This window comes from Erinaceus europaeus, chromosome 14 (genome assembly GCF_950295315.1).
Source record: "Erinaceus europaeus chromosome 14, mEriEur2.1, whole genome shotgun sequence".
NCBI lineage: Eukaryota > Metazoa > Chordata > Mammalia > Eulipotyphla > Erinaceidae > Erinaceus > Erinaceus europaeus.
This window is the reverse complement of record NC_080175.1, coordinates 24,644,833-24,669,132: the sequence shown is the minus strand read 5'-3', so window position 1 is coordinate 24,669,132 and position 24,300 is coordinate 24,644,833. Positions and strand designations below refer to the sequence as shown.

Below are 24,300 nucleotides of genomic sequence, written 5' to 3'. Positions count from 1 at the left end.
GCCTCCCAAGGAGAGACCCACTGCCCTACACTCCTTTTGGGTTCATTCCCTTTTTCAGCAGCCTATCAACAAGAGCTCCAGGTCCCAGCAGACCCACAAATCAGACTGAGGTCCCCAGGAGTGAATGCAGCAGAGATAGAAATGCAACCAGACACCAGAATCTGTTGAGGGTGCAAAGAGGCAAGTGCAGTCTATGGCCACACCACCCTGAACACGTCCGATCTCGTCTGGTCTCGGGAGCTAAGCAGGGTCAGGCCTGGTTAGTACTTGGACAGGAGAAAACCAAGTGCAGCTTTCAGCAGAGGGAAACAAGAGAACTCCCCCTGCCCGACTCCCACCACCCACCCAGCTAGCAGCCCTCAATACTGGGGACAATTCATCAAACCACCCAGGAGTACAGGCTTTGCTGCTGCAGACACCGAGGAGCAAGGCCCGCTTTGATGCCATATGAGAGCCGGAAAGATGCTGCACTTTATCTACATCTCCTCCGAGACAGAGACGCTGCTCAGTGTTGGCTGTGGAGAGCCCAGTATGGGTGGGCAGTCCCAGCCCTAGCCCCAGCTAGGCTAGCACCTCACAGGGGGCTCCTCTTAGACATTCTCTGACTCAACACTTCCCCCCCTCCACCCCCTGCCCTGGAACCACCACACCCAGAGATCATGGGGGAAATGAAGCTGCCCACCTTCTGCTGCCAGTGAGTGGTGACTAAAATAAACAATACCAGCTTGAAAGTAGGGTCCCAACATTGCTCTGTTACAGACTTTAATTCTGAGAGGAAAAAGGACCTTTTGCCAACCCACTGGGTCTCACAGCAGCACAGGCCAAGCAGGCCTGGTCTAGCCCCTCCAGGGCTCCACCCTCACTACTGGGGTGCTCCGCCAGGCACTGTGCTGAAAGCCCAATGACTCAGTGCCAGCCCAAGTGGCAGCATGCAGGCAAGAGTTTCGTGCTCATGAAGCCCCTTCTGCCAGTCCTGTGTCAGGCCAGCAAGGCCTGCTCTCTGTTGTTTCAAGGAGAAATTCTCCCACACGGGCAAGTGCCTAAAAATAGCCCTTTGGGTTCCAGCCATCAGGAAACAGAATAATGCTGGGTCAGAATGGGACCTGCCATGAAAGAGTTTACAAAACAGTCACTTCAAAAGACAGGGACAATCCCTTCACATTCAGAGGCCTTAGATGGACCAAAGCCGGGAACCAGGATGCTCAGCAGAGCACTGTTCTACAGCATCTGATGTTGGGCTTGCAGAAGCCCGTGACACTATGAAAAGGGCCTGGGCTAGGGGTGAGGGAGGGGGCCTGGGGCAGGGAACTGGAGAGGGCAAGGGCAGCACAAAGCTAGGCTCCTACTAAGAGAGAAATGGGAGGGGGCCAGGTAGTGGCACAACCAGTTGAACACACATGTTACCAAGCCCAAGGACCCAGGTTCAAGACACCAGACCCTACTTGCAGGGGCAAGGCTTCATGAGTAGTTAAGCAGTGCTGCATGTATCTCTTTCTCTCTCCCTGTTTTCCCCTCTTTCAGTTTTTGTAACTTTTGGTGTTTTAACTTTTTAATTAACTACATGTTTATTTGAAAGAAAAGAGGGGAAGGGGAAATAGAGAGGGAGAGAGAGACAGACAACTGCAGCACTGCTTCACCACATATGAAGCTTCCTCCTTGCTGGTGGGCACCAAGGGCTTAAACCCGGGTCCTTTTACATTGTAACTCATGTACGTTCTACTGGGCGTACAACTGCCTAACCCCTGTTTTCTCTCTGATTCTATCTACTAAATAAATAAGTAAACAAACTAAAAAAGAGAGACTAAAATACATATTTTAAAAAGTAAGATTAAATTGCATATTTAAGAGAGAGCTGTGATTGCACCCGCAGATCGCAACCTAGTCATCGCAAGGAGTGCCATCCCAGCATGCTTCACTTCAGACTGTGTTCAGAGAATGACAACCCTTCCGCTTCATTACTTGGGTGACACCTTTCCTTTCATAGTATTCTCTAATTCCATTCCAGGTGGTTCACTTCCTAACAAAGTCCCAAAACCTAGATATAGACCAGGTCCCCTGAGATAGAGCATATGTTCACACATATCCATAAACTAGGGCAAAATATATACCTGAAAGCAGAAGTACACAGTAGTCTGCAGTGAGTACCCCCCAACACTTCATCTACACTATTCCAGGCTTCAGGTCCATAATGGTTCAACAATTTGTTTGGCTTTCTATGTTAACTCTCTTTTCAGCCACCAGGTTCCAGATGTTAGTATGATGCCGACCAGACTTCCCTGGACAGACAACCCCACCAATGTGTCCCGGAGCTCCGCTTCCCCAGAGCCCTGCCCCACTAGGGAAAGACAGAGACAGGCTGGGAATATGGATCTACCTGTCAATGCCCATGTTCAATGGAGAAGCAATTACAGAAGCCAGACTTTCCACCTTCTGCAACCCACAATGACCTTGGGTCCATACTCCCAGAGGGATAGAGAATGGGAAAGCTATCAGGGGAGGGGATGGGATATAGAGATCTGGTGGTGGGAACTGTGTGGAGTTGTACCCCTCCTGTCCTACAGTCTTGTTAATGTCTCCGTTTTTAAATAAATAAATAAATAAACTCATCCCTTCTGTGTGAAGGCAACAATATTATAAACCAGAGGCCTGGTAGTGTCTGGCACAAAATAAACACTGTGGGCTGCAGCTGTTGGATGGAGGATGCCCACGAAATGTGGTCATGATTTCCTTTATTACCAAGTGAAGGAAAACATCCCAAGAAAAAGGAATACAGGACACCCTACCGGGAACTGCTTAATAATAGGAAAAATGCCCAACCCACCATACACATTCAGCTCCTTATCCCAGGGGGTAGGTCCCCCATAAATTCTCTACCTATCAGCTTTGTTACCAAGGTACTCCACCCCTTACTCCCAGGAGTTTTGGGTAGATCTGATAAGAGAGATCAGTTTCCTCCAGGTCTGAAGTTCATGTTCCAGGGAGGGCCCTGCAGGCCCACTGCATAACTGATGCTGCCTTAGCACACAGAAAGGAAGAGCCCCTGCCCCCAGCCCCCATCAGGCACTTCCACCCAGGCGTGGGGAAGGTGGCTTCCTTGGCAAAGGGAAATGACGGCAAAGAAACAGAGAAAGCAGCCTAGGACGGGCAGGCAGCCCAGCTGTTTCCCCTCTATGAATTCAGCTAGTTGCCTGGATGTCACTTCCTGTCCCCAGGTACCAGAAGGGAGAGATGGCACTGGAAATAGCTCAGTCTCTTCCCTGTCACAAAGCTGGTAGGCTTGCAAAATGAAGCTTCCGTAAGTGGTTTTTCTAGAAGATTGTCTTCACTGAGAAGTCCAAGAGGACCCTCAGTCAACCCTGGCTCTAAGGTTGCTCCAAAGAGGTGGCAAGGTAGATAAGCCTTGTTTAAGGATTCCTGTGGGGGCTGGGGAGATAGCATAATGGTTATGCAAAAAGACATCCATGCCTGAGGCACTAGATTCTATCCCCAGCACCACCATAAACCAGAGTTGAGCAGTGCCTTGGTTAAAAAATAAGTAGAGGGGTCTGGGCGGTGGCGCACCCTCTTGAACATACACATTACCAGGCATGCACAAGGACCCAGGTTTGAGCCCTTACACCTCACCTGCAGGGGGGATGCTTCACAAGCTATGAAGCAGGTATGTAGGTATCTCTCTCTTTCCCTCCCTCCCCTCTCAATTTCTCCTTGTCTTATCAAATAAAATATAAAGAAAAAAATGGCCACTGGGAGCAGTGGATTTATAATGCAGGCACCAAGCCTCAGCGATAGCCCTGGTGGCAATATAGAGATATACTCAAGATGCCTTGAGTAATGGGAGGAAGAGAGGCAGGGATACAGAAGCAATTCCTTTAAAGTAAAACCCTGGTCCTCAAAAGATTAAGAAACCAGACGGAGGGATCTGGGAGCTAGTTTCTCTGGGTTCAGTGCTTTCCAAAGTAGTTTTCATAACGACCCCTACCCCTTAGCTAGAGAGGCCAGAAAGTAAGGAAGAACCCCGTCTTCTAGATGATCCATCCTGGAAGGCTGCTTAGTGGGTAGAGTACAGCAGTGGTATACATGAGGCCCCAAGCTTAATTGTCAGCACTGCACATGCCAGAGCAGTAGCCTGTTGTCTGTATCTCTCTGTCTCTCTCAAGAGATATAAGTGGGGAGCCGGGTTAAGCGCACATAGTGTTATGCTGAAAGATACACACAAGGACCCAGGTTCAAGTCCCCGCCTCTCCACCTGAAGGAGGGATACTTTACAAGTGGTGAAGCAGGTCTGCAGGTGTCTATCTTTCTCTCCCTCCTTTCTCAATTTCTATCTATCCTATCAAATGAAAAGAGAGGGAAAAAAAAAAAGCTACCAGAAGCAGTGGATTTGTAGTGCTGACATGGAGCCTAAGTGACTGGAGGCAAAACAAACAAATAAATAAAGTGGATTTGTTAGAAGGAGAAGATGAGGGACTGGGCAGTAGCACACCTGGCAGAGCAGAGACATTACTATGCATGAGGACCGGGGTTCAAATCTGTCCCCACTGGCAGGAAAGAAGCTTTAAGAGTACTGGAGCAGGGCGTTGGGTGGTAGCACTGCAGGTTAAGCATATATGGCGCAAAGTGCAAGGGCTGGCACAAGGATCCCGGTTCGAGACCCTGACTCCCCATCTACAGGGGAGTTGCTTCACAGGCCGTGAAGCAGGTCTGCAGGTGTCTATCTTTCTCTCCCCCTTCTCTCTCCATTTCTCTCTGTCCTATCCAACAACAACAACATCAATAACAACAACAATAATAACCATAACAATGATAAAACAACAAAGGCAACAAAAGGGAATAAATAACCTCCAGGAGCAGTGGATTGTGGTGGTGGTGGTGCAAGCACCAAGTCCCAGAAATAACCCTGGAGGCAAGAAAAAAAAAAGTATTGGAGCAGTGCTGTAGGTCTCTCTCTCTCTCTCTCTCTCTCTCTCTCCCTCTTACTGTTGCTCATCCTCTATAAAAGAGAGAGATAATGGGAGGGATGAAGAAAGAAAAAGAAAGAGGGAAAGACAGGCAGGAAGAAAGAAGAGACAAATGGCAACCAGGAACAGTGCAGCCAAATAGGCACAGAACCCCAAAAACAATCCTGGTTGGGGTGGGGGGGGCTGAGGAGATAGCATAATGGCTATGCAAAAAGCCTGTAATGCCTTAAGGCACCATAGGTCCTAGATTCAATCCACAGCACCACCATATGCCAGAGTTTATCTGTTATCTGGTAAAATAATAATAATAATAATAGTAATAATAATAATAATAATAATAATGAAAGAAAAAAATTTTAAATGAGGAGGAAGAGGAGAAGAAGGGGTAGAGTCAGAAGAGGAAGAAATGGAGGGTGTCATGGCTTGAGGAATTGTTCAGTCAGGTCCTGAGTGGGATCTCCTCAGGCCCCAGTGTCCCCAGGTGCAGTATGTGTTAAGGGGGCGTCAGCATCCCCATGGAGATGAGGCAGGCTTTGGAGCAAGCAGGCTGGATGTGGTGTTCAACTCATTTCAGCTCTTGTCTTCACATCCTGGTCTGTTCCCTAGTGTGGACATGAGCAATAAGAACCCATTTTGAGGGGGCTAGATTAAGCACACATAGTACAAAGTGCAAGGATCCTGGTTCGAGTCCCCAGCTCCTGACCTGCTGGGGAGTTGCTTCACAAGTGGTGAAGCAGGTCTATAGGTGTCTATCCTTCTCTCTCTCTATTCTCCCCTCCCCTCTCAATTTCTTTGTATCCTATCAAAATAATAATATAATAACACATTTTGAGGGCCTGTTTTTGAGAGCCTCCATAGAAAACTCCATGGAGCACACAGAAAGCATTCAGAAATGTGAACTGTTCTTTTCATAATTACACTTTCCCTAAAGAAGGGCCGGTGTCGCTCCCTTGGATAATGTGCTCCTTTGCCATGTGTGCGACCTATGTTTCAGCCTGGCTACCACACTGAAGGAATCTCTGGTGCTGTGTGGTCTTTCTCTCTCTCTCTCTCTCTCTCTCTCTCTCTCTCTCTCTCGGCCTCTGTCTCTACCATTAAAAAAAATTATGCTCCTGGAATACCTTGGAGTGTGTGTGTGTGTGTGTGTGTGTGTGTGTGTGTGTATGTGTGTGTAAACAGGTGAATGTTAAATTGCTATAATGTTAAAAAAAAAAAAAGTTCAGAGAAAGAGACTGTAGTAAAGCAAGCATGAATGTCAATATTGCAGGTGACACTGAGGCTTCAAGTGCATCCCAGGCCCCCAGGCCCTGTAAGAATAGGGATTTTCGACTTCACTTGCTGGCAGTTGCTGCCCAGTTCTCTTAGCTGCTTCTCCCTCCCAGCACATCCAGGATGGCCTCCAGGAACCAGAAACCAGCTGCTGCCTGCTCAGCCACAGCTCACAAAAGAGCCCAGCGCAGAGAAACTGCCCTGGGTCCTGTGGCCAAGAGGTTCCAGTAGGAGCTGAGGAACCTGACCATGGCTGGAGACAAAGGTATTTATTTCTGCTTTCCCTGAAGCAGATAGCCTGCTCAAGTGGGTGAGTATACTAACCAGGAAGCAGCTGGCACCGCTTATGAAGGCCTGAGCTACAAGCTGTCCCTGGAGTTCCTAAGGGGCTCCCCTAACCAGGCCCCCTCAGTCAAATTCCTCACACCCTGCTACCACCCCAATGTGGACACCAGGGCAACATCTGCCCGGACATCTTGACAGAACACTCATCTGCCCTGTATGATATCAGGACCTTCCTGCTCTCCATCGAGAACCTGCTGGCAGAGCCCAACATCCACAGTCCACTGAACACACATGCTGCCCAACTCTGGCAAAACCCCACCACCTCGAAGAAGCACCTGCAGAAAACTTACTCAGAGAAAGTCTCCAGTCAAGAGCACTGACCTGCGCTGCCACTCTCTCACCTTGCACTGCCGTTTGGTTTTGTTCTTAAATGGTGTGAACTTTCTTTGCATCTATATAGGACTGTATCTACAACAGAGGTGTGATTTTTATAGCTTTGTCAAATAAATTCACTTTTTGAATCTGTAAAAAAAAAGAATAGGGGTTTCCTCTCTTCCTGCCACTGGGGTGCCTTAAGGACAGTGCTGAAATATGTGGATAAAATTATGTCACTGCAGCTGCATGGGTCCCTGTCAGCCAGGCTCCCCGACTAGTGAGGCCCACAGCAACCTATGCCCCTCTTCTTAGTGCTCCTCTTCTCCTCCACCTTCCCTCCCCAAGGTCTCCAGGGTGCAATCAACTTTATGAGGCAGCCTGAACTCTCACAACGAGAGCTGTAAGCAGGGAAGGGCTGAGCTTGAGAGTCCCCCAAGGTAGAAGCAGAAAAAGAGTTCCCAGTCCTACCTCTGTCCTCAGCAGTGGCTATAAGAATCAACACAGAGCCAGCTCTGGGGTCCAGTGTGATGATCACACACCCCCACCCCCATCTAGAGGAGAAATGAACAGTTCAGAGGAATCTGCACAACTAACTCCGCAGGGACCTGAGGCTCTCAGAAGCTGGCCCTGACCTTTTTCCTCCTCCCCCCACCTGGAGTTTCTGTCCAGGCTTTTTGGCATGTTCCTTCCATCAATTCCTCTTTGCTTTTCCCCTTCTCTAAATGGTCTTCTCCTCTCTAGCCTATCTAAATACTTATTCTTTATCATTCAAATTCTAATTACTTCTGGAGCCAAGTGCCTTCTCCAGTCAGCGTCTCCTGACACTCCAGTTTACTGAGATAGTCATCCCTCCTCAGCAAAGCTTTAGGACTTAGTCATTATTACAGCCCAAACTCAACAAATTGCATTTGGTACATGTCATGTATTATTCTAAGCTCTTTATAACTAAAGATTGATTGATGAGGGAGAGAGAAAGAATCAGAGCATCAGTCTGATACATGTGATGCCAAGGGTCCGACTCAAGCCCTTCTGCTTAAGAGTCGAGCACTACCCATTGTACCACCTCCTCAACCACAGCTCTTTACATCTAATTATAAGTGCATGTGGCACCTCTCAGGAGGCACTGCTTGGTCCCCTCTCTCACTGAGCTCTGATAGGAAAGAATGTGACACTCACGGATTTGGCTATCAGAGACCTGGCTAAAACTCCCCACTCTGTCTAGATTATTAAGAGTGCCACATCAAAACTCTCTGAGCCTTAACTTCCACATCTGTAAAATAGGGATGAAAGCATGTATTTAACATATATGGTTGCTATGAAGGCCTCTAAATTCTGCACTGCCTGGTAAAATGTAAGTTACACCTCTTCCATCTGCACTGTGTTTTTCCTTTTTTCTCTTTCTCTTGTGGTTACTAGGATTTCACTGTTCCAAGCCAGCTTTTGCAGATACGGAAAAAAAAAAAAAAAAAAAGTCAGAGAGGGCCAAGTGGTGGTACACTCTGGGTGAGCACGTGTTACCATGTGCAAGGACCTGGGTTCAAGCTCCCAGTCCCCACCTGCGGTAGAAAGCTTCGTGAATGGTAAGTCAGTACTGCCGGTACTGACTCTCTCTCTCTTTCTCTCTCCCTCTCTATTTCCCCTTCCATTCCAGTCTCTCTATGTCTGTATCCAATAAATGAATAAATAAAATACTAACAGGAGGAGAAAAGACAGAGGGAGGGACAGCAAAGTTTCTCCCAATGTGGTAGTCCTTCCATGGGGGGGTACCAGGAGCAGGAACCTAGGTCACAAAACAGACACCCTACCAGATGAACTACCATCAGCCTCAACTGTGCTTCTTCTTATCCTCCTCACTGGACTTTGCTCAGTGACTGCTTTGCTGATGCAGTGATTTCTCTGGAGGTTACTCAGGAGCCTTTCAGTGGCTCCTCTGTCCTCGCACCCAGGCTCCTGGCCTCTCCTGCCTTCCTGAGGACAGGAATCTGGTTGACCAGGCCTTTACCTGGGGTCCTTCTACTCATCTCCCTCAAACACTGTTCCTACCCAGAAAACCTCACCAGGAAACCCTCCACAGCAGGTAGCAGCAGGAAGTCACTCCCTACTCTGGGGATTCACCTCCTGAAACACTGGTGACCCTCCTGGACACATCCATCATTTTGGCAACTGCCGGAGCAGGGAACACCTCTAACTGCAGGTGCAGAACCTGCTTCCAAAGCCAGGATCTCCACCCCATTTCCCACACACACACCCCTTGTCCTTCCTGTTCCCTAAATCCCTGTCCTAATCCAATATCCCTTTCCTGGATTCTCAGTAAGTGTGACCACAATATGCTTAACACTATTATTTGCTTTTATTTTGTTTAATCTAGAGGCAACAGTACAGTTGCTTGTCAGAGTTTTTCTAGCCAAGAATAGCCTGGTCGGTGACTCAGGCTGAGGAAATTAGAAGGCAATTTCCAGGGGACTGCTATGCGAATCCAGAGTTATAAGTCCTCAGAACACTCCTCTAATTCAGAGCCTCCACTGGCCATTAACTCATGCTGGCCCTGGAAGATCTTGCTGGCAAATGCAACAGCTGACACTTATTTTTTTGGAGCTGGAACCAGTCTCCTATGACATCCAATGGGTTTGCTTTCCCTTTTCCTCCCCCTACCTTCTGCCTGCTGCCACACACAGTGATTCCAGTTCTGCTCCCCCTCCACCTTCACTCCCCAAAGAAACCCTCACTGCCTCTAAAAGGACTGTGATCAACAGCCAATTGTGTTCCCTGTTTCAACAACCTGGAAGGATGCGGTCGCTTGTTCTATGACCATGAGGTCTTGTTAGACCTGTGAATCACCCCTAGATCACTTCCCTCCTTGGAGAAGAAGAAACTCTGAGCACATGAGTGTGCGTGTGTGTGTGCGTGTGTGTGTGTGTGTGTAAGAGAGTCAGAGAGAGCAGGCAAGAGCACAAACCCACGTGTGGCTCTGACCTTAGAGGCAGGAGCTTGGTTGTTCTGGCCTTTGCCTAGAATCCCTCTACTCATCTCCCCAGGCCCTATTCCTTCCTACCTTACTAGGAAACCGTCACCAGTTCAACTCCAGGAAGCCTTCCAGGTCTGAACAGCTGCTCCTCGTTTATCAGTTTCTTTTGCTCATTGGGTGTCTTCCATGGGGCAAGGAGCCCAGCCACCCATCAGATGATGGGCCTTCCTTTGTGTCTCAGTCCTTTCCTTCCTGTCACTTATCAGGCCCTAGAAGCACGCTATTACTCTGGGCCATCAGGAGCCCTGGATCAAAAGTAGGATAGTTCAAATCTTTATAGTGGAAATGAGATACAAAGTGGAATCTTAGTTATTGAGTAGGAAATTATTTCAGACCAGCTTTCCAAAAGTCCTGTGAGGTCACAGGTGAAGAAATGGAGGTTGAAGAAATGGAGGTGAAGAAATGGAGGTTCCAGGACACACAGCTCTGGAGAATCGGAGGTGGGACTCAAACCCTAACCTCCCATGATGGGATTGGCCTCGAGAAGACACTAACTAGCTGCACCAGTCTAAAGGCTTGAAAGAAAATAAAGAGCATAGAAATAAATGAGTTGGAGGCCAATTCCTAGCCATGCAGCTCCTGGGACCAAGGCCTAAAGCGGTGGTAATCTAAGGTGGGTCTAGTCTTGGGGGGTTTGGGCCACAAAGTTGTATTACTGGGGCTCAGCACCTGTAATGACTCCACTACTCCCAGCAGCCATTTTTTTTCTCTTTTTCTTTCTTTTTTGGTAGAGGGGGGTGAGAGATAGAGGGAAAGAGAGACACACTGGCAGCACTGCTCTACCTCACATGTGGGTTGTTGCACAGCATGGTAATTAATGTGTGTGTTCTGTGTGGAGTGCCTCCTCCTGGACACAGTATGAAAGTACCACCCCAGCATCACTGGGCACCACAGACCATCCTGGCCTTGCTCCACTGCCACAACTGACACTGACCTTCCGCCCTCACCGACTCACCTCAATAGCTGCCACACAGGTCTGACCCTGATTTCCCCAGCCAGACTCTGGTTAAAAACAAACAGCCCACCTTTGCTTCTGGTCGTTCTCTGCAGGTGAGTTCACCTGCCTTTACCCAAACCTGAGAAATCTCTAACCTTTCCAAGTCTCTGTCCACCACTGAGTGCAAAAGAATCAAAGGACCTGCCCATTTTAGGGTTCATTCAGAGAACTGTAAGGAATTGTGCATGTTAAGTGTTTGGGCACCTTCAGTGCTAACTGCTAAAACTGGCTCTTATTTACATTTCCTACAGAGTTCTGTACAGTATCAGAAGATTCACAACCAGTGTTTGTCTGAAATAAACAATCGGGAAAGGAAGCAACTGTGAGATCACAATACCTCCCTAATGCAAACCCTTAAGTTCTTGTTCATTTTAGATAAATGGTTGTCCCTCCCCCACCACATTTGACAAATACCTACCCATGTACATGATCAAAGGAGTAGGTGAACTTGAACTCCTGGAAAACTTTCAGACAGAGATATCTGAAATTTGCACCCAGCATCCCCAGGAACATTCTAAAGACAAGTGGCCAGAGCCAAATTGAGTCTGCCTAAGGCCTCCCAAGGGGCAGCTCATAAATGCTAAGTGTGAATCCTCGTGCCATGCCAGGAAGCCTTACCTAAGTAGCAGTTGCCCACCTTCCCGTAACCCCACCCCGACCTGGCAGAGGGGAAGGAAGTCAGCTAACATCCCAATAATGGAAGCCACTTGTCTGTCTCTCCTAAACAGACCCAGAGTACAAGACCCTCCCTCTTGGCACAGGGGCCAATAAGCCCTTTGCTGGCTGTCCTGTGAGAACCTTTGCAGTGTGTTCTCAGCGTTCTGGAAGCCAGTGAGTGGAGCTTTTCCTGCTTGAGCCTCAGGCCTCTCCTCACTTAGCTCCAGCTAATGTGCACATATCCCAGAAAACCTCTTTACTCTTCAATCTGCCAATCCACAAGGTCAGAATTCACCATAAGTGGTGACGAGGAGGGACAGAGGCATGCACCTCCAGGACAGAGGTTTCCAGAACATACTCAACTTGGGAGCAACGTGTCCTGCCAGCTAACCACATCAGAGTACCTCAACTAAGAGCATTTGACCTGGTGTGTGGTGTGCTCTGCGCAAGAACTAACAGAGGAGATCCTAAGCTTCAGAGTTGTGGCTTCCCCAACCTACCCCTGGGACCTTATCAGACTCTATCTACTAGGCTTCCTCTCCTAAGCTTATTCATTAACACCCCCAAATGTGTAGGAACTTCGTGTTACCGTCAGATATTTATCTTCTCAGGCAAACACAACTTGATTTGAGGTATTTGGTCTATAAACCCCACACCACAGGCAAAAGGCCAGTTAGATCCAGGTGCTTTGACTAGCTGTGTTGCAAGAGAGTTTATCCCCATCTAGTTCTCAGTTTCCTCATCTGTAAATTGAGGAGGCTGAGTCTAGTGTGTTCTCCTGTCCCTGCCAGTTCCATGATTCCTCCAGGCAGAACACTTTCTCCTTTAAGCCTTAGTTCAGCTCTGTACGGCCCCATCTGTTCACTGACATCACTCCCTGCCTCAAAACAGAATGTTTATTTTTTTATTATTATTTTTTGCTTCCAGGGTTATCGCTGGGGCTCAGTGCCTGCACTATGAATCCACTGCTCCTGGAGGCCATGTTTTTTCCATTGTTGTTGTTCTTGTTGTTGCTGCTACTGTTGTTGGATAGGACAGAGAGAAACTGAGAGAGGAGGGGAAGACAGAGAGGGAGAGCGAAAGACAGACACCTGCAGATCTGCTTCACCACTTGTGAAGTGACCTCGATGCAGGTAGGGAGTTGGGGGCTTGAACCAGGATCCTTGAGCTTAGCACTAAGTGCACTTATCCCGGTGCGCTACCGCACGGCCCCCATAATGTGAATTTTTACATGGGAAGCAGAGATGTCCCAGGAAATGCTTGGTCTATTAAAAAAAAAAAATGGGGGAGGATGATCATCTCAAGGAATCAGACAGGACTCCTTTTGCACTTTTTACATAGAAAAAGTTATTATGAATCTTAAACCCACCCATCTTTCTTCCCTTTTTTGCTAGACCGTTAACAGCTGCTTTTCAAAAAGTGCTTTCTTAGTCAGACTTGAACCAGTAATAACTTACCAGTTAATGAGTATTGTTATGTGCCAGGAACTGGGTTAAATGGATGATCTCATCTCATTCCCCAGTAGGTACTATTATTGTCCTTACTTTAAAAATGAGGAAACTGAGGCTCCCTGAGGTTAGAAAATTTGCCCAAAGTCACATAGCTGGCTAATAACTGAGCCAGACTTTGAACAAAACTCTCTAGCTCAGCACCCTGGCACTCAACCACCTCTTAACACTGCCCCAGTGGGTCCTTGGTTGCTTAAATGACACTGTTGGTGGGTTGCCATTAAGTCTTGCATCTTGGACATCAGTGGTCAGAGCAAAGACATGATGTTTCCCCTAAAAATCTAGAGCCAGGATGGCACTTGCCTGGGTCTGAGAGCCAGAGAGTGTCATCTGTTGAAAGCAGTGCCAACCTTGACTAAACACTAGAGAAAAGACTCTCAAACTTGGGCTGCAACACCTGCAAAACGAGGCGAGGAAGGTGGACCTGACAATAAGTGCTGGGATGTGCAAATGGACATCAGTCCCTGGGGCAGGGTGATCCAAGCCCACCAAAGTAAGAGTTCTAAGAGATGACAGGGAGAAGAGCTTGCTGAGCCAGATCACACAAGAGCAACAAGTCTCCTACCAGCCCCTCTCATTAGCCCACCCTTCTGGCTTCATGGTCTACCTCCTGCCCAGCCCCACTGGCTCCACCATAAAGAAACCCAAAGGTCAGAGCTGTAGGTGGAAAGACAGAAGGAGCAGCCTGAGGCTGGAGATACACATATCCCCATGCCTCTTCCAATTGGGAAAAGAAAGGCACGTGTTTTAGAAATCAATATGCAGGCAAACAACAGTCAGTTTTAACTGCTAAAATGCACTGCTTTAAAGCATCCTTGTAGCTCGTTTTAGCACTTAACTGTCAGCTAAGATGCTGCCCTTCAGTCCCAAAGTCCTGTGCCCAACAATCTGTCTCTCCTACCTCAAGTGCAAGAGCAAAGATGCTCAGACAGGCCTTCTCAGGCGTCAAGGACACGGTGTTCACTTCCCGAGGTGCTAAGGATGGGAAGACAGAAGCAGCTGAGATGAAAGGGGGGACGTGTCACACAACTCTTCCCCTGCTCCCCACCCCATCTTGGCTCAATCGCCTTTAGCCCCATCTCATTAAGTTTGGGGGAGGAAGGGGGAGGGGCGGCCCAGCTCCCTGGAGACCAAGGCAAACATTTGCCTCCTCTTGTCTGGAGATGGAGCATCACTTCGGAGGAAATGAACCCGGTTAAGGGTCACGTCCAGAGGAGGGATAAAAGGAACAGCCACAATTCTTCTCACACGGACGGACACAATGACTTTAACCAGGAAATCACTGCTCAGGGGTGAGGGTGGAGGTTGGACAGGGGGCGCGCCCGCTTCCCTCTGTCCCTCCACTTCACCCCTGACCCAGGCCCAGGGAGACAGAGACTGGGCGGTGTGTGTGTGTGGTGTGTGTGCGGGGGTCCCCTCGGGGCAGCCTCTGCAAGCATCTGGGTCTGAGTTGCATGAGTGAGTGACCCGAGCCCCCAGGGAGGGTTGAGGAGAAGCACCCTCTCCACCGAGCTCCTCGGCCACGGTTTGTCCAACGTCACCCCCCCACCCCCCCCACCCCCATCCATCAAGGCTCAAGAGGACAGATGACTTCACCGTTGTAACAGACAGGGGCAGCCACTTGCCTATTCCAATGCCAAAAAAAGAAAGCGGGGAGGAGGGAGTGGAGGAAGGACCGAAAAGGCTTCCCTGGGGATCCCAGCCCAGCGGTGAAACTCCGTAGCCGAGGGCTGCCCCCTCCTCCGCGGGGCACTCTGCTCCAGGACGCGGTGGGCGAGGGCAAGGGGGGACCCGGAGAGGCCCTGCCTAGGGTCCCGGGCCCGCGCCCGTTCGGGGGTCGCTGGGGACAGTACTCACGTAGTGCTTCGAGGGGTTCCTCCGCTTCTCCACGTCCACCACGGTGGCATCCTGCACGCAGTAGGCGAGCATCTTCCCCACAAAGCGAGTGGCGCCCCCCGGCGGCGTCACCTTCGCATCCCCAGCGGGTTCCCGCGGCTTCTCCGGTTTCCCGAGTCCCCCCGGGGCCAACCACCGCTCGCTCCCTTAGGCGCCGACTGGCTCCGTTCTCCCACAGGTACGGCACCGGGGCGGGCGACGAGGCCGCGGGGACGCGGGGACGCGGGCTCCGTGCACCCCCGGCGGCTCCGGGCGGGCCTGCCGCGCGCCCCTGCCTCCCGCGCCGCCGCCGCTCTGGGCGCGCTCTCTCCGCCGCCCGGTGGGTCCGGCGGGAACTGGCGGAGCAGAGGAGGGGCGGGGGTGTGTCCCGCCTGCGAGGAGACTGGGCGGGGGCCCCGAGCTGCTGTCAGCGCGCTGGGGAGGGGCCAGCGGCGCGCGGTCGCCGCGCTCTGCTCCGGGGGGCTCGGCGCTGGCGGCCGCTGAGGGCGCAGGAGGCGAGGCCTGGCCGTGCAGGCAGGGAAGGGAGGGGAGCGGAGACAGGGGAAGCGCGGGGAGGGGCTCCGGGCCCGGGGGAGGGGCTCGAGCGGCGGGGAGGGGGCTGCAGCCGCGCCCGCTGGCCTGGGCGGGCCCCGCGCCCCCACTGAGCAGAGCGCAGCCAGCGGCCTGGCGCGGAGACTGGGCGCTCCGGAGGAGTGGGGGTAGTGGAGCCAGCCCCCCCATTCTGGCTTGGAGAGTATTTGCCCCCCACTTTCTCGTCCTCCCCCACACTTTTATCCCCCTGATCGCTTTCCTGAAGAGTAGTTTATTACCCTGTTGTTACAGCCCAGTCGCCACCACCCCCAGGAGAAGAGGGGAAGGGGGAAGCGGCAGGCATTAAATCTTCCAAGTCAGAACCTTTGTTGATAAACCACCTGCCCTCCTGCGGGTCACAAAGGGCGAATACGTCCCCCCCCCCCGCGCCGCCGCCGGAAACGTAATTGATCCACTGCCCGAGTTGTCCATCGATCTGGGCTGCTGGAACGAACCTGTGACTTTATTCGCCCAAGGGCCCACATTACACCGCTGCCTCCCCCTGGGACCGAACCTCGCTGCCTGGAGGAAAGGGTACACACAATAGTGGGAAAATCCACTGGGTTGCGGGCCAGCTCATCACTGGCCGGGGCTCTTTCTCATCGTTCTGGTGTGGAAAACTGACTTTTGAAGTCATTTGACCCTCCCTGGTCTTGGAGCACAATTCCTACACTCAATTTGATTTAGCTCTTCCCACCCCCACTGTGTATTTCAACTTCTGTTAAGTCTTTGTTTTCATATTTAACCCGTATCAATGTTGACATAAAAACGTTTATTTCGATGCTTCTCTAAAATTCTAGAAAGTTAAGAATTAATGGGGCACCCATTCTGTACCCGAAAGAGAATGAGAATTCAACGGTGTTCGTAAAAACTGAACTGAGTTTTGAAATGGGGGGTACCCTTAAAAGTGTATCTAATGAAATGTGTATTAGGACTGCATAAAATGGAGACCTGGAGTCATCAAGGAGAGCTTCCTGGAGGAGGCTCTATCCTTGTGCTGTATAGAACCTGGAAGATGGCTATAGTATGGAGCACTCTGGAAATACTCTGCTTCCTCTGAACAACTCCAACCTGGCAACATTTGTCCTGAGCTGTTTTAACATATGTGTATATGTTCACAACACTGTTTATTTCCTCTGAAAGCACCTCACACTCAGAGTCTAGCTGTTAGTTACCTTATCCTTGTCTGCCCACCTCACTTGGCCAGAACAGTGGTCACTTTGGGAAGCTGGTGGGCAAAATGATCAGGGGAAAAAGAAGAGGAGAGACAAGGAACATGTGTCCCCTGAAGCTTGAGCTAGCTGGTGAAGGTCAGAGGACCAGAGGACAGTGTCCAAAGGAGGAAGAGCCAGGATAGGAATGAGGAGAGCAGGCAGACTGGCCGATTTAGACTCTAGGCACAGAACTTCTCCATCAGAGGAGCTGGTGGAGCGTGTGTGGATGCAGGAGCAGGCATCATAGGAGTGGGTGATCGGGCAGTGATGCTCAGTGATGGGGAAAGGAGCAAAGGAGGCGTCACTGCCCTGAGCAAGGCTTGTTGCCTGCTGGGACAACAGATAAGTCAGGACTGGAACCTCATCATGGAGCTCCCTTTGTGCAAGGGCTGGGCTGTGGGAGTCTGGGAGTACCTCTGAGGATGAATCAAGACTGCTGGTGGTCCCTGGGCAGACAACCCACCAATGTGTCCTGGTGCCCTGCTTTCCCAGGACCCCGCCCCACTAGGAAAAGAGAGAGACAGGCTGGGAGTATGGATCGACCTGCCAACAACCATGTTCAGTGGGGAAGCAATTACAGAAGCCAGACCTTCCACCTTCTGCACCCATAATGACCCTGGATCTATACTCCCAGAAGGTTAAAGAATAGGAAAGCTATCAGGGGAGGGGATGGGATACCGAGTTCTGGTGGTGGGAGTTGTATCCCTCTTATCCTATGGTCTTGTCAGTGTTTCCATTTTATAAATAAAAATTAAAAAAAAAAAAAGACTGCTGGCGGGCTCAGGCCAAAGGATGTATACTGATAGTTCCCCTGTGTGCAAGGGTCCCTGGGGAGGGGACTGATGTTCTGCTGTTAGAGTGAAAGAAGCTGGCTTGCCCTGAGTCCCCTGGTACGCCAGGGCAGTTTCCCTCTCCTTCTCTTCCTTCTGGACCAGGTTCCACACTAAATGTGACCATCAGGACAGGAGTCTGCAGGTGAGTGGGAAGACTTCATCCCCATGATTCTGAGTGAGCCTAGGTTATGTGGGCTTATTCTGAAGAAGAAACTCCCAGACCTGACATCCCTTCAATTCTGAGTCTTAACGCCCTCCTTGAGTACTCTCCACTTCCCTCCAGGTTTCTGGGTTATTGAGTGTGAGGAGAGCAGCTGTGTACTAGCTCCCACCTCAACCCCAGGGTGCAAGATCTTCAGGAATTAGTTGGGCAGAAGTTATTTATACCTGTGGGAGAAGATCTTTGCCCTCCAGGGGCCATATAGCAAGAGGCTTCAAGTATAAGATGGTACAGATTGTCCCTTCTTCCTGGATCCATGTCAGCCTCACTCAGGTTTCTTCCCCAACAATGCTTCCAACCTGGCCTTGTGTTCACTGCATTTTTCTGAGAAATTCACACTCCAGGAATAGCTGAGACAGGAGAAGACTCCTTAGAGACAGGATTGTATCCCATCTATTCAGTACCACCACATGCCTTCCACATAGTAAGTGTGCTCAGTGGTCTGTGTTGAAAACACCTACTCTTGGAGGTAGTGCTAGAGAAGGCTTGGTAAATCGCTAGTTCACCACCTCTATCTATGAACTGGGAATCCAAGGGTATCACTGTGTGAGTTCAAACAGCAAAAGATAAAATACAACATTTGTAAAAATAACAATAGGGTTAAGATATATACTCAAAATAAAAGTACAAACTAACCAATACCTGATTTAATTTTTTTAAATTTACTTTATTGTTACTATTACTTACTAGAACAGTACTCAGCTTTAGCTTATGGTGAATCTGGACTTTGGAGCCTCAGGCATGAGAGTCTTTTTGTATAACCATTATGCTACCTACCCCCCACCCAAAACTTGATCTTTCCAAAACAGATCATTGTAGGATATTTTAAAAGTGTTTCTAATCAGAAGGACCAATTTACTCCTCTACTTTCACAGAGGAGCAAACCAAGGCCAAAAGAAATTAAGCAAAATGCCCAATGAATGCCACATAGCTAGGTAGTCCCAGAATTGTTTACTTCTCCCTCATGCCTGTAAGTAGTCACCACATGCTGCCTAGACCACCCCCTCCCCACTTGGGATGCTCTCTTAGAACAAGGAGTTTGTGTTCCCAGGGTCTCTATGCCCATGCAGATCCTACCAGCCATCCATGATTACATCAAATAAGTAAACGTATAGGGCAGCACTGAAAACATGCACATGTCAATAACAAAAGTGTAAGTAAGGCACAGTGTACTCTCTCTTCCTTCTCAGAGAGTTTATGGCAACTGCTAGTCATTCATTTGGTTATTAATTGCCCTCAGACACCTACTGGCTTGAATGCTTATTTACATCTTTCACTGTCTTTGAATTTTCTTGTGTCTTCCATATCATTAAGAAACCTGTCAAGATCTTGAGGGCTGCAACACCATCTCCCATCCCTACCTTGGTGCCATGGGACTTTCTACACTCCAGGCACTCAGTGCATAGTCGCCTCTTTGAATGTCCTGGATCTCAGCAGATACGTGTAGGTGTTGCTGCTGAAGTGATGTTTCAAAAGAACTGGTGCGCAAGTTCCAGAGCAGGACCCACCAAACCTGGACTTCAGGTTTCACCACAACCCAGCCTCATAATCTGGACGTCATTTCCCATGTCTGAGTCTCAGGCAATCTTTCTGGACCCTTTCATACCCTAGGATGGTGGACAACTGTAAAGCGCAGGCTAAGCAGACTCTTAACCAGAGACATGCAACTTCTAATGAAATTTGGAGCCCCCTCCTGGCCAGAATGGTTTTAGCCTCTTTCACTCCAATAGCAGGCTCTCGCTGCATCCATTTCAGCCCTTTTGACCAAGGTGGAGGGCCTGGAATGAGTACTGCCAATTTCCAGACAACTATATGCAGTCCATGACACTCAAGCTTGTCTCTTTCTTCTCTCTTTCCTTCTCCTCTTCTCCTCCACCTCTTCTTTCTTCTTCCTCTCTCCCTCAAATTAGCTCTAATGTACTTAATAAGTATAACAGACTGGTGTCTGGGATGAGAATTGTTTCTTCTGAATTGAAAATAGACTGTAAGGTTAACTTTTCATTCTCACCCAAAGAAAGTTAACTTCCAGGTTGGGGAGACAGCATAGTGATTAATAAAAGGGCTTTTATATGCCGAAGCTCTGAGGTCCCAGATTCAGTCCCCAGCACCACAACAAGCCAGAGATAAGCAATGCTCTGTTGGTGGTGGCAGAGGAGGAGGAGGAAGAAGAAGAAAGAAAGGTAGTTGCTAACCATCCTTCAATGTCAAGGACTAGGTCCAGAATGAGGCCCTACAACTCCCTTCTCAGCCTCACCAGTCACTAATTGCAGCCATACAGGTCCCCTCCTGCTTGCCAAATCACCAGGTGGTAGAAGCCACCCACTGGTTCCCAACACCCTTCTGGCACTGTAAATCCATCAGCAAAATATCAACAGGAGGAGTCGGGTGGTAGCGCAGCGGGTTAAGCACATGTGGTGCGAAGTGCAAGGACTGGTGTAAGGATCCCAGTTCAAGCCCCTGGCTCCCCACCTGTAGGGAAGTCACTTCATAATCAGTGAAGCAGGTCTGCAGCTGCCTATCTTTCTCTCCTCCCTCTGTCTTCCCCTCCTCTCTCCATTTCTCTCTGTCCTATCCAACAATGACAACATCAATAATAACAACAACAACAAATATAACAACAATTAAAAAAACAACAAGGGTAACAAAAGGGAAAATAAATAAATATTAAAAAATGTTTTTAAAATATCAGTAGGATTTTTTAACACCGTGCCACTGAGAACCTCAGCTTCCTGTCTTGGCCTTAGCTCTGCTGAGGGTCCTTATAAAACTGAAATATTTTTTTATTGCATCATTTGAATTTCCAGCCTTTGCAAATGACTCTGAAAGATCAGAGAGCAATCTGGTGACATGAATGGCCAGAAAGGTCAAGGACACTATTATATCATAGAAGAAAAAAAAACATTATTCTATAATTTCTGGCTAACACTGACTAGACATCTGGTCCCCAAACTAACACATTGTACATTAACATCTTCAGGAATGAGAGTGTGGCTGGTTTTGTGCCATCAAGCTCAACTCTCAACATGCCTGTGAATGTATTCCTGCCTAGTAGGGGTTTATCAGCTTCATCTTGGTATAAAAAGATCAGTCTACACAGTTCTGTCTTAACTGTACACCATCACCGATTTTCTTTTTTCAAAATCCCCTAAATTTTCCAGCAAACCCTGAGTTGGCTCCATAACAACAACAAAAATCCCTGGGGAATTCAAAGGCAGTTTCTTTATATAGTTTGAAACCACAAATAACCAAAACTTTTAGTCTAGGTTTGCTTTGACTCCTGGCCCCTTTTTTTCAGTTCTTTATTCAAAAATGTCAGGAAAAAAAGTTTTGTTTTGTTTTACTTTGCTGTTTGAGTTCCTATGCCTATTTCAGGTGAAAGATTCAAGACTCTAAAAGTCGAATCTGCTTCAGCTCACATCCCAACTTCTTTGCCTCAAGCAGAAAATATCCTCATTGTTAGTTGACTTTTTATTATTTTTGAAGTTCTATTTATTTATCAATGAGAGAGGGTTGGGGGAGAGAATACCAGAGCATCACTCTGGTATATTTGATATTAGGGACAGAACTCAAGACTTCATGCTTGAGAGCCTAGCACTTTATCCACCATGCCATTTTTCTGAGTCAGTATTGTTTTATGTCTTACCTCATGGGCTACAGCAGGCTGAAGAAGTATTAATGAGTTGATTTTTCCACTTAAACGGATCTGGTTGGGATTTGGACATCATCACCAAAGTGTTGCTCTAGGAAAATTACTAAAACTACTCTCATTAACCTTACCTCTTAATATAGGAATATCACTTTTTTATATATTTATTTATTTTCCATTTTGTTGTCCTTGTTTTTTATTGTTGTTATTGATGTCGTCGTCGTTGTTGGATAGGACAGAGAGAAATGGAGAGAGGAGAGGAAAACAGAGGGAGGAGAGAAAGATAGACACCTGCAGACCTGCCTCACCACTTGTGAAGCGACTCCCCTGCAGGTGGGGAGCTGGGGGCTCAAGCTGGGATCCTTAAGCCAGTCCTTGCGCTTTGCACCACCTGCACTTAATCTGCTGCACTACCTCTCGACTCCCAGAATATCACATTTTAACCAAGATCCTCTAGTGCACAAGCACCAGAGACTGAGCTGAGCCAGCTTTAAAAAATGGAGAAGGAACTTTATTACTAATATACAGTGATGGCTCATTACTCACGGACATCTGGAGTTCAAGGACTAGAATAGGAAGTCAACAATAATTTTCTCCATCTCTTTCTCCACTTAGTATAGCAAGACTGTTTTATTCTCTTCTTTCTACAGACCTCTGCTCTCCACTTCTTCACCCACATAACTCAAGGTCACCTTCAACCCTCTGGGTGTCTAACAATCCCTCACTGCAGACACAGCTTGAGTTCTACTGGGCTGCCTCTGGTATATAGATTTTGCAGTTCCTGGAAAGACAATTTGATTGGCCATCTTGTGTCTTATGGACATACCAAGCTAATCAGCTACCTTGGGAAAAAACTATTTGACTGGGTTAGATTGGGTCATGTGGTCACCCTGAGTCAATCAGCTGGCCAGAGTAGAGTCATGTGGTATAAACATGACTATCATGAACCAAGCCGTGGGCTTGACTAATTGATTCTGAGAGTAGAAGTAGAAGTTGGCCACACACCCTAAAATACACCCACTGAATTGTTTACTTTTCAAGGAGGTCAGTCATTCATTTATTCACTCAAATATTTAAGCTATCCACCTATGTTTCCCACTTGACTAGGAACTGGGGCTACAATTAGAGCAAACCAGACAATTTCCTGTCACCTTTGGGGAAAATATACATTATTTTATTTTTCAATCTGTCACCAATGCTTCACCACTCCAGTTCATTTTTTTTTCCAGAGAGACAGTGATAGGGAACAAGGGAAAGAGAGAAAGATACCACAGCACTGAAACTTCCTCCAGTGTGGTGGGGTTCAGACTTGAACCTGGGTTGTGTGCATGGCAAAGCAAATGTACTTCTTAGGTGAGCTACTTTTCTGGTTCGATATACACTTTTTTTTTTTTTAACTATACAAATAAGAACAGGGAGATAGTTAAGAGGTAGAGCCCAGAACTTAATGCATGAAGCCTCAGGTTATATCCATGGCACCACATATGCCTTAACTGAGTAGTGTTCTTATTTCCCCCTTTCTCTCTTTCTTCCATGCAGCACTGGGTGCTGGTGGTACCAGTGATCAAACTTTCAAATCTTGTCACACGCAAGATCTGTGCACTACTGCTGTGCTATCTTCCCCCTTTTGTTAAGGGAAAAAAAAGTCAGGGTGAGTAGCTATCTTATATACTAAGCAGGAGGACTCTCCTTGAGCCCCTGGACCACATGGGAATATCATGGATAGCACCAGGGGAGCCTATGGTGTGGTGCTATAATGTCTTTACTCTATTCTCTGCCTGTACCCACTCTCTCTCCATCTGAAATGAAAGGGATAAAAAAGGTCACAACAGGGGGTCGGGCGGTGGCGCAGTGGGTTAAGCGCATGTGGCGCAAAGCGCAGGGACCGCCGTAAGGATCCCGGTTCGAGCCCCCGGCTCCCCACCTGCAGGGGAGTTGCTTCACAGGCGGTGAAGCAGGTCTGCAGGTGTCTGTCTTTCTCTTCCTCTCTCTGTCTTCCCCTCCTCTCTCCATTTCTCTCTGTCCTATCCAACAACGAATTGCGTCAACAAGGGCAATAATAATAACCACAACGAAGCTACAACAAGGGCAACAAAAGGGGGAAAAAAATGGCCTCCAGGAGCGGTGGATTCATGGTGCAGGCACCAAGCCCAGCAATAACCCTGGAGGAGGGGAAAAAAAAAAAAGGTCACAACAGGAGTCATAGAATCGCATGTGATGTCCTGATATATCTCCCCCCCCTTACACACACACAGTGTGCTTTGAGGCCTGGGAAGATAGCTCAGACTGTTAGAACACAAAACTGACATGCCTGAGCTCCCAGAAATCTCCTATGTCACAGCTGACTAATACTCTGGTCTCTCTCACTATCAGTTTACTCTCTCTCTTTCTCATAATAAATACATTCTGTGTGTGTGTGTGTGTGTGTGTGTGTGTGTGTGTGTGTGTGTTCTAAAGAGAGCTGATGGATGATGGGACAGTTAGAAGTTCTGCAGTGAGATGCAGCTGGTGCTAGAATGATGGTCTTGGGGTGACATATGGGAACTTTGGGAAGCAAAGGGGTCTTTGATAATTCTATTTGTCAGGGATGAAGGGAACAGAAGTGCTAAGGACAGTGTAAGTTCTTGGCCCACACAGCTGGAATGGTGGTGGTGTTATTTTTAGTCAGTTTTAATAACTGCAATGTATAGAGGCTGGTCTAGTCAATATCAAAAGGTCCCTTTAGCAGGAACTCTCCTGAACTGTTGGAGGGAGTAGACATTGATTCATCATCATTTTGGAAAGTGCATGAAGTATCCTCAAGAAGTTAAAGCTACTATCTTTGGATACCTTCAGGGTGTCCTATTC

At 48.4% G+C, this 24,300-nt stretch overlaps 1 protein-coding gene and 1 pseudogene across 7 annotated transcripts in view; one reads left to right on the top strand and one right to left on the bottom strand.

Annotated features, from left to right (window-relative positions):
• SH3PXD2A (SH3 and PX domains 2A) overlaps positions 1-15,243 on the bottom strand; it is a 262,938-nt gene extending 247,695 nt beyond the window's left edge. For all 7 annotated transcript variants that reach the window (XM_060171382.1, XM_060171386.1, XM_060171384.1 and 4 more), the window contains exon 1: positions 14,932-15,243. In XM_060171382.1, the coding sequence (XP_060027365.1) occupies positions 14,932-15,003 (72 nt within the window). In that variant the 5' untranslated portion in view covers positions 15,004-15,243. The remainder of the gene's footprint in view (positions 1-14,931) is intronic.
• LOC132532639 (ubiquitin-conjugating enzyme E2 C-like) lies at positions 5,712-7,726 on the top strand (annotated as a pseudogene).
• Positions 15,244-24,300: the final 9,057 nt, after the last annotated feature.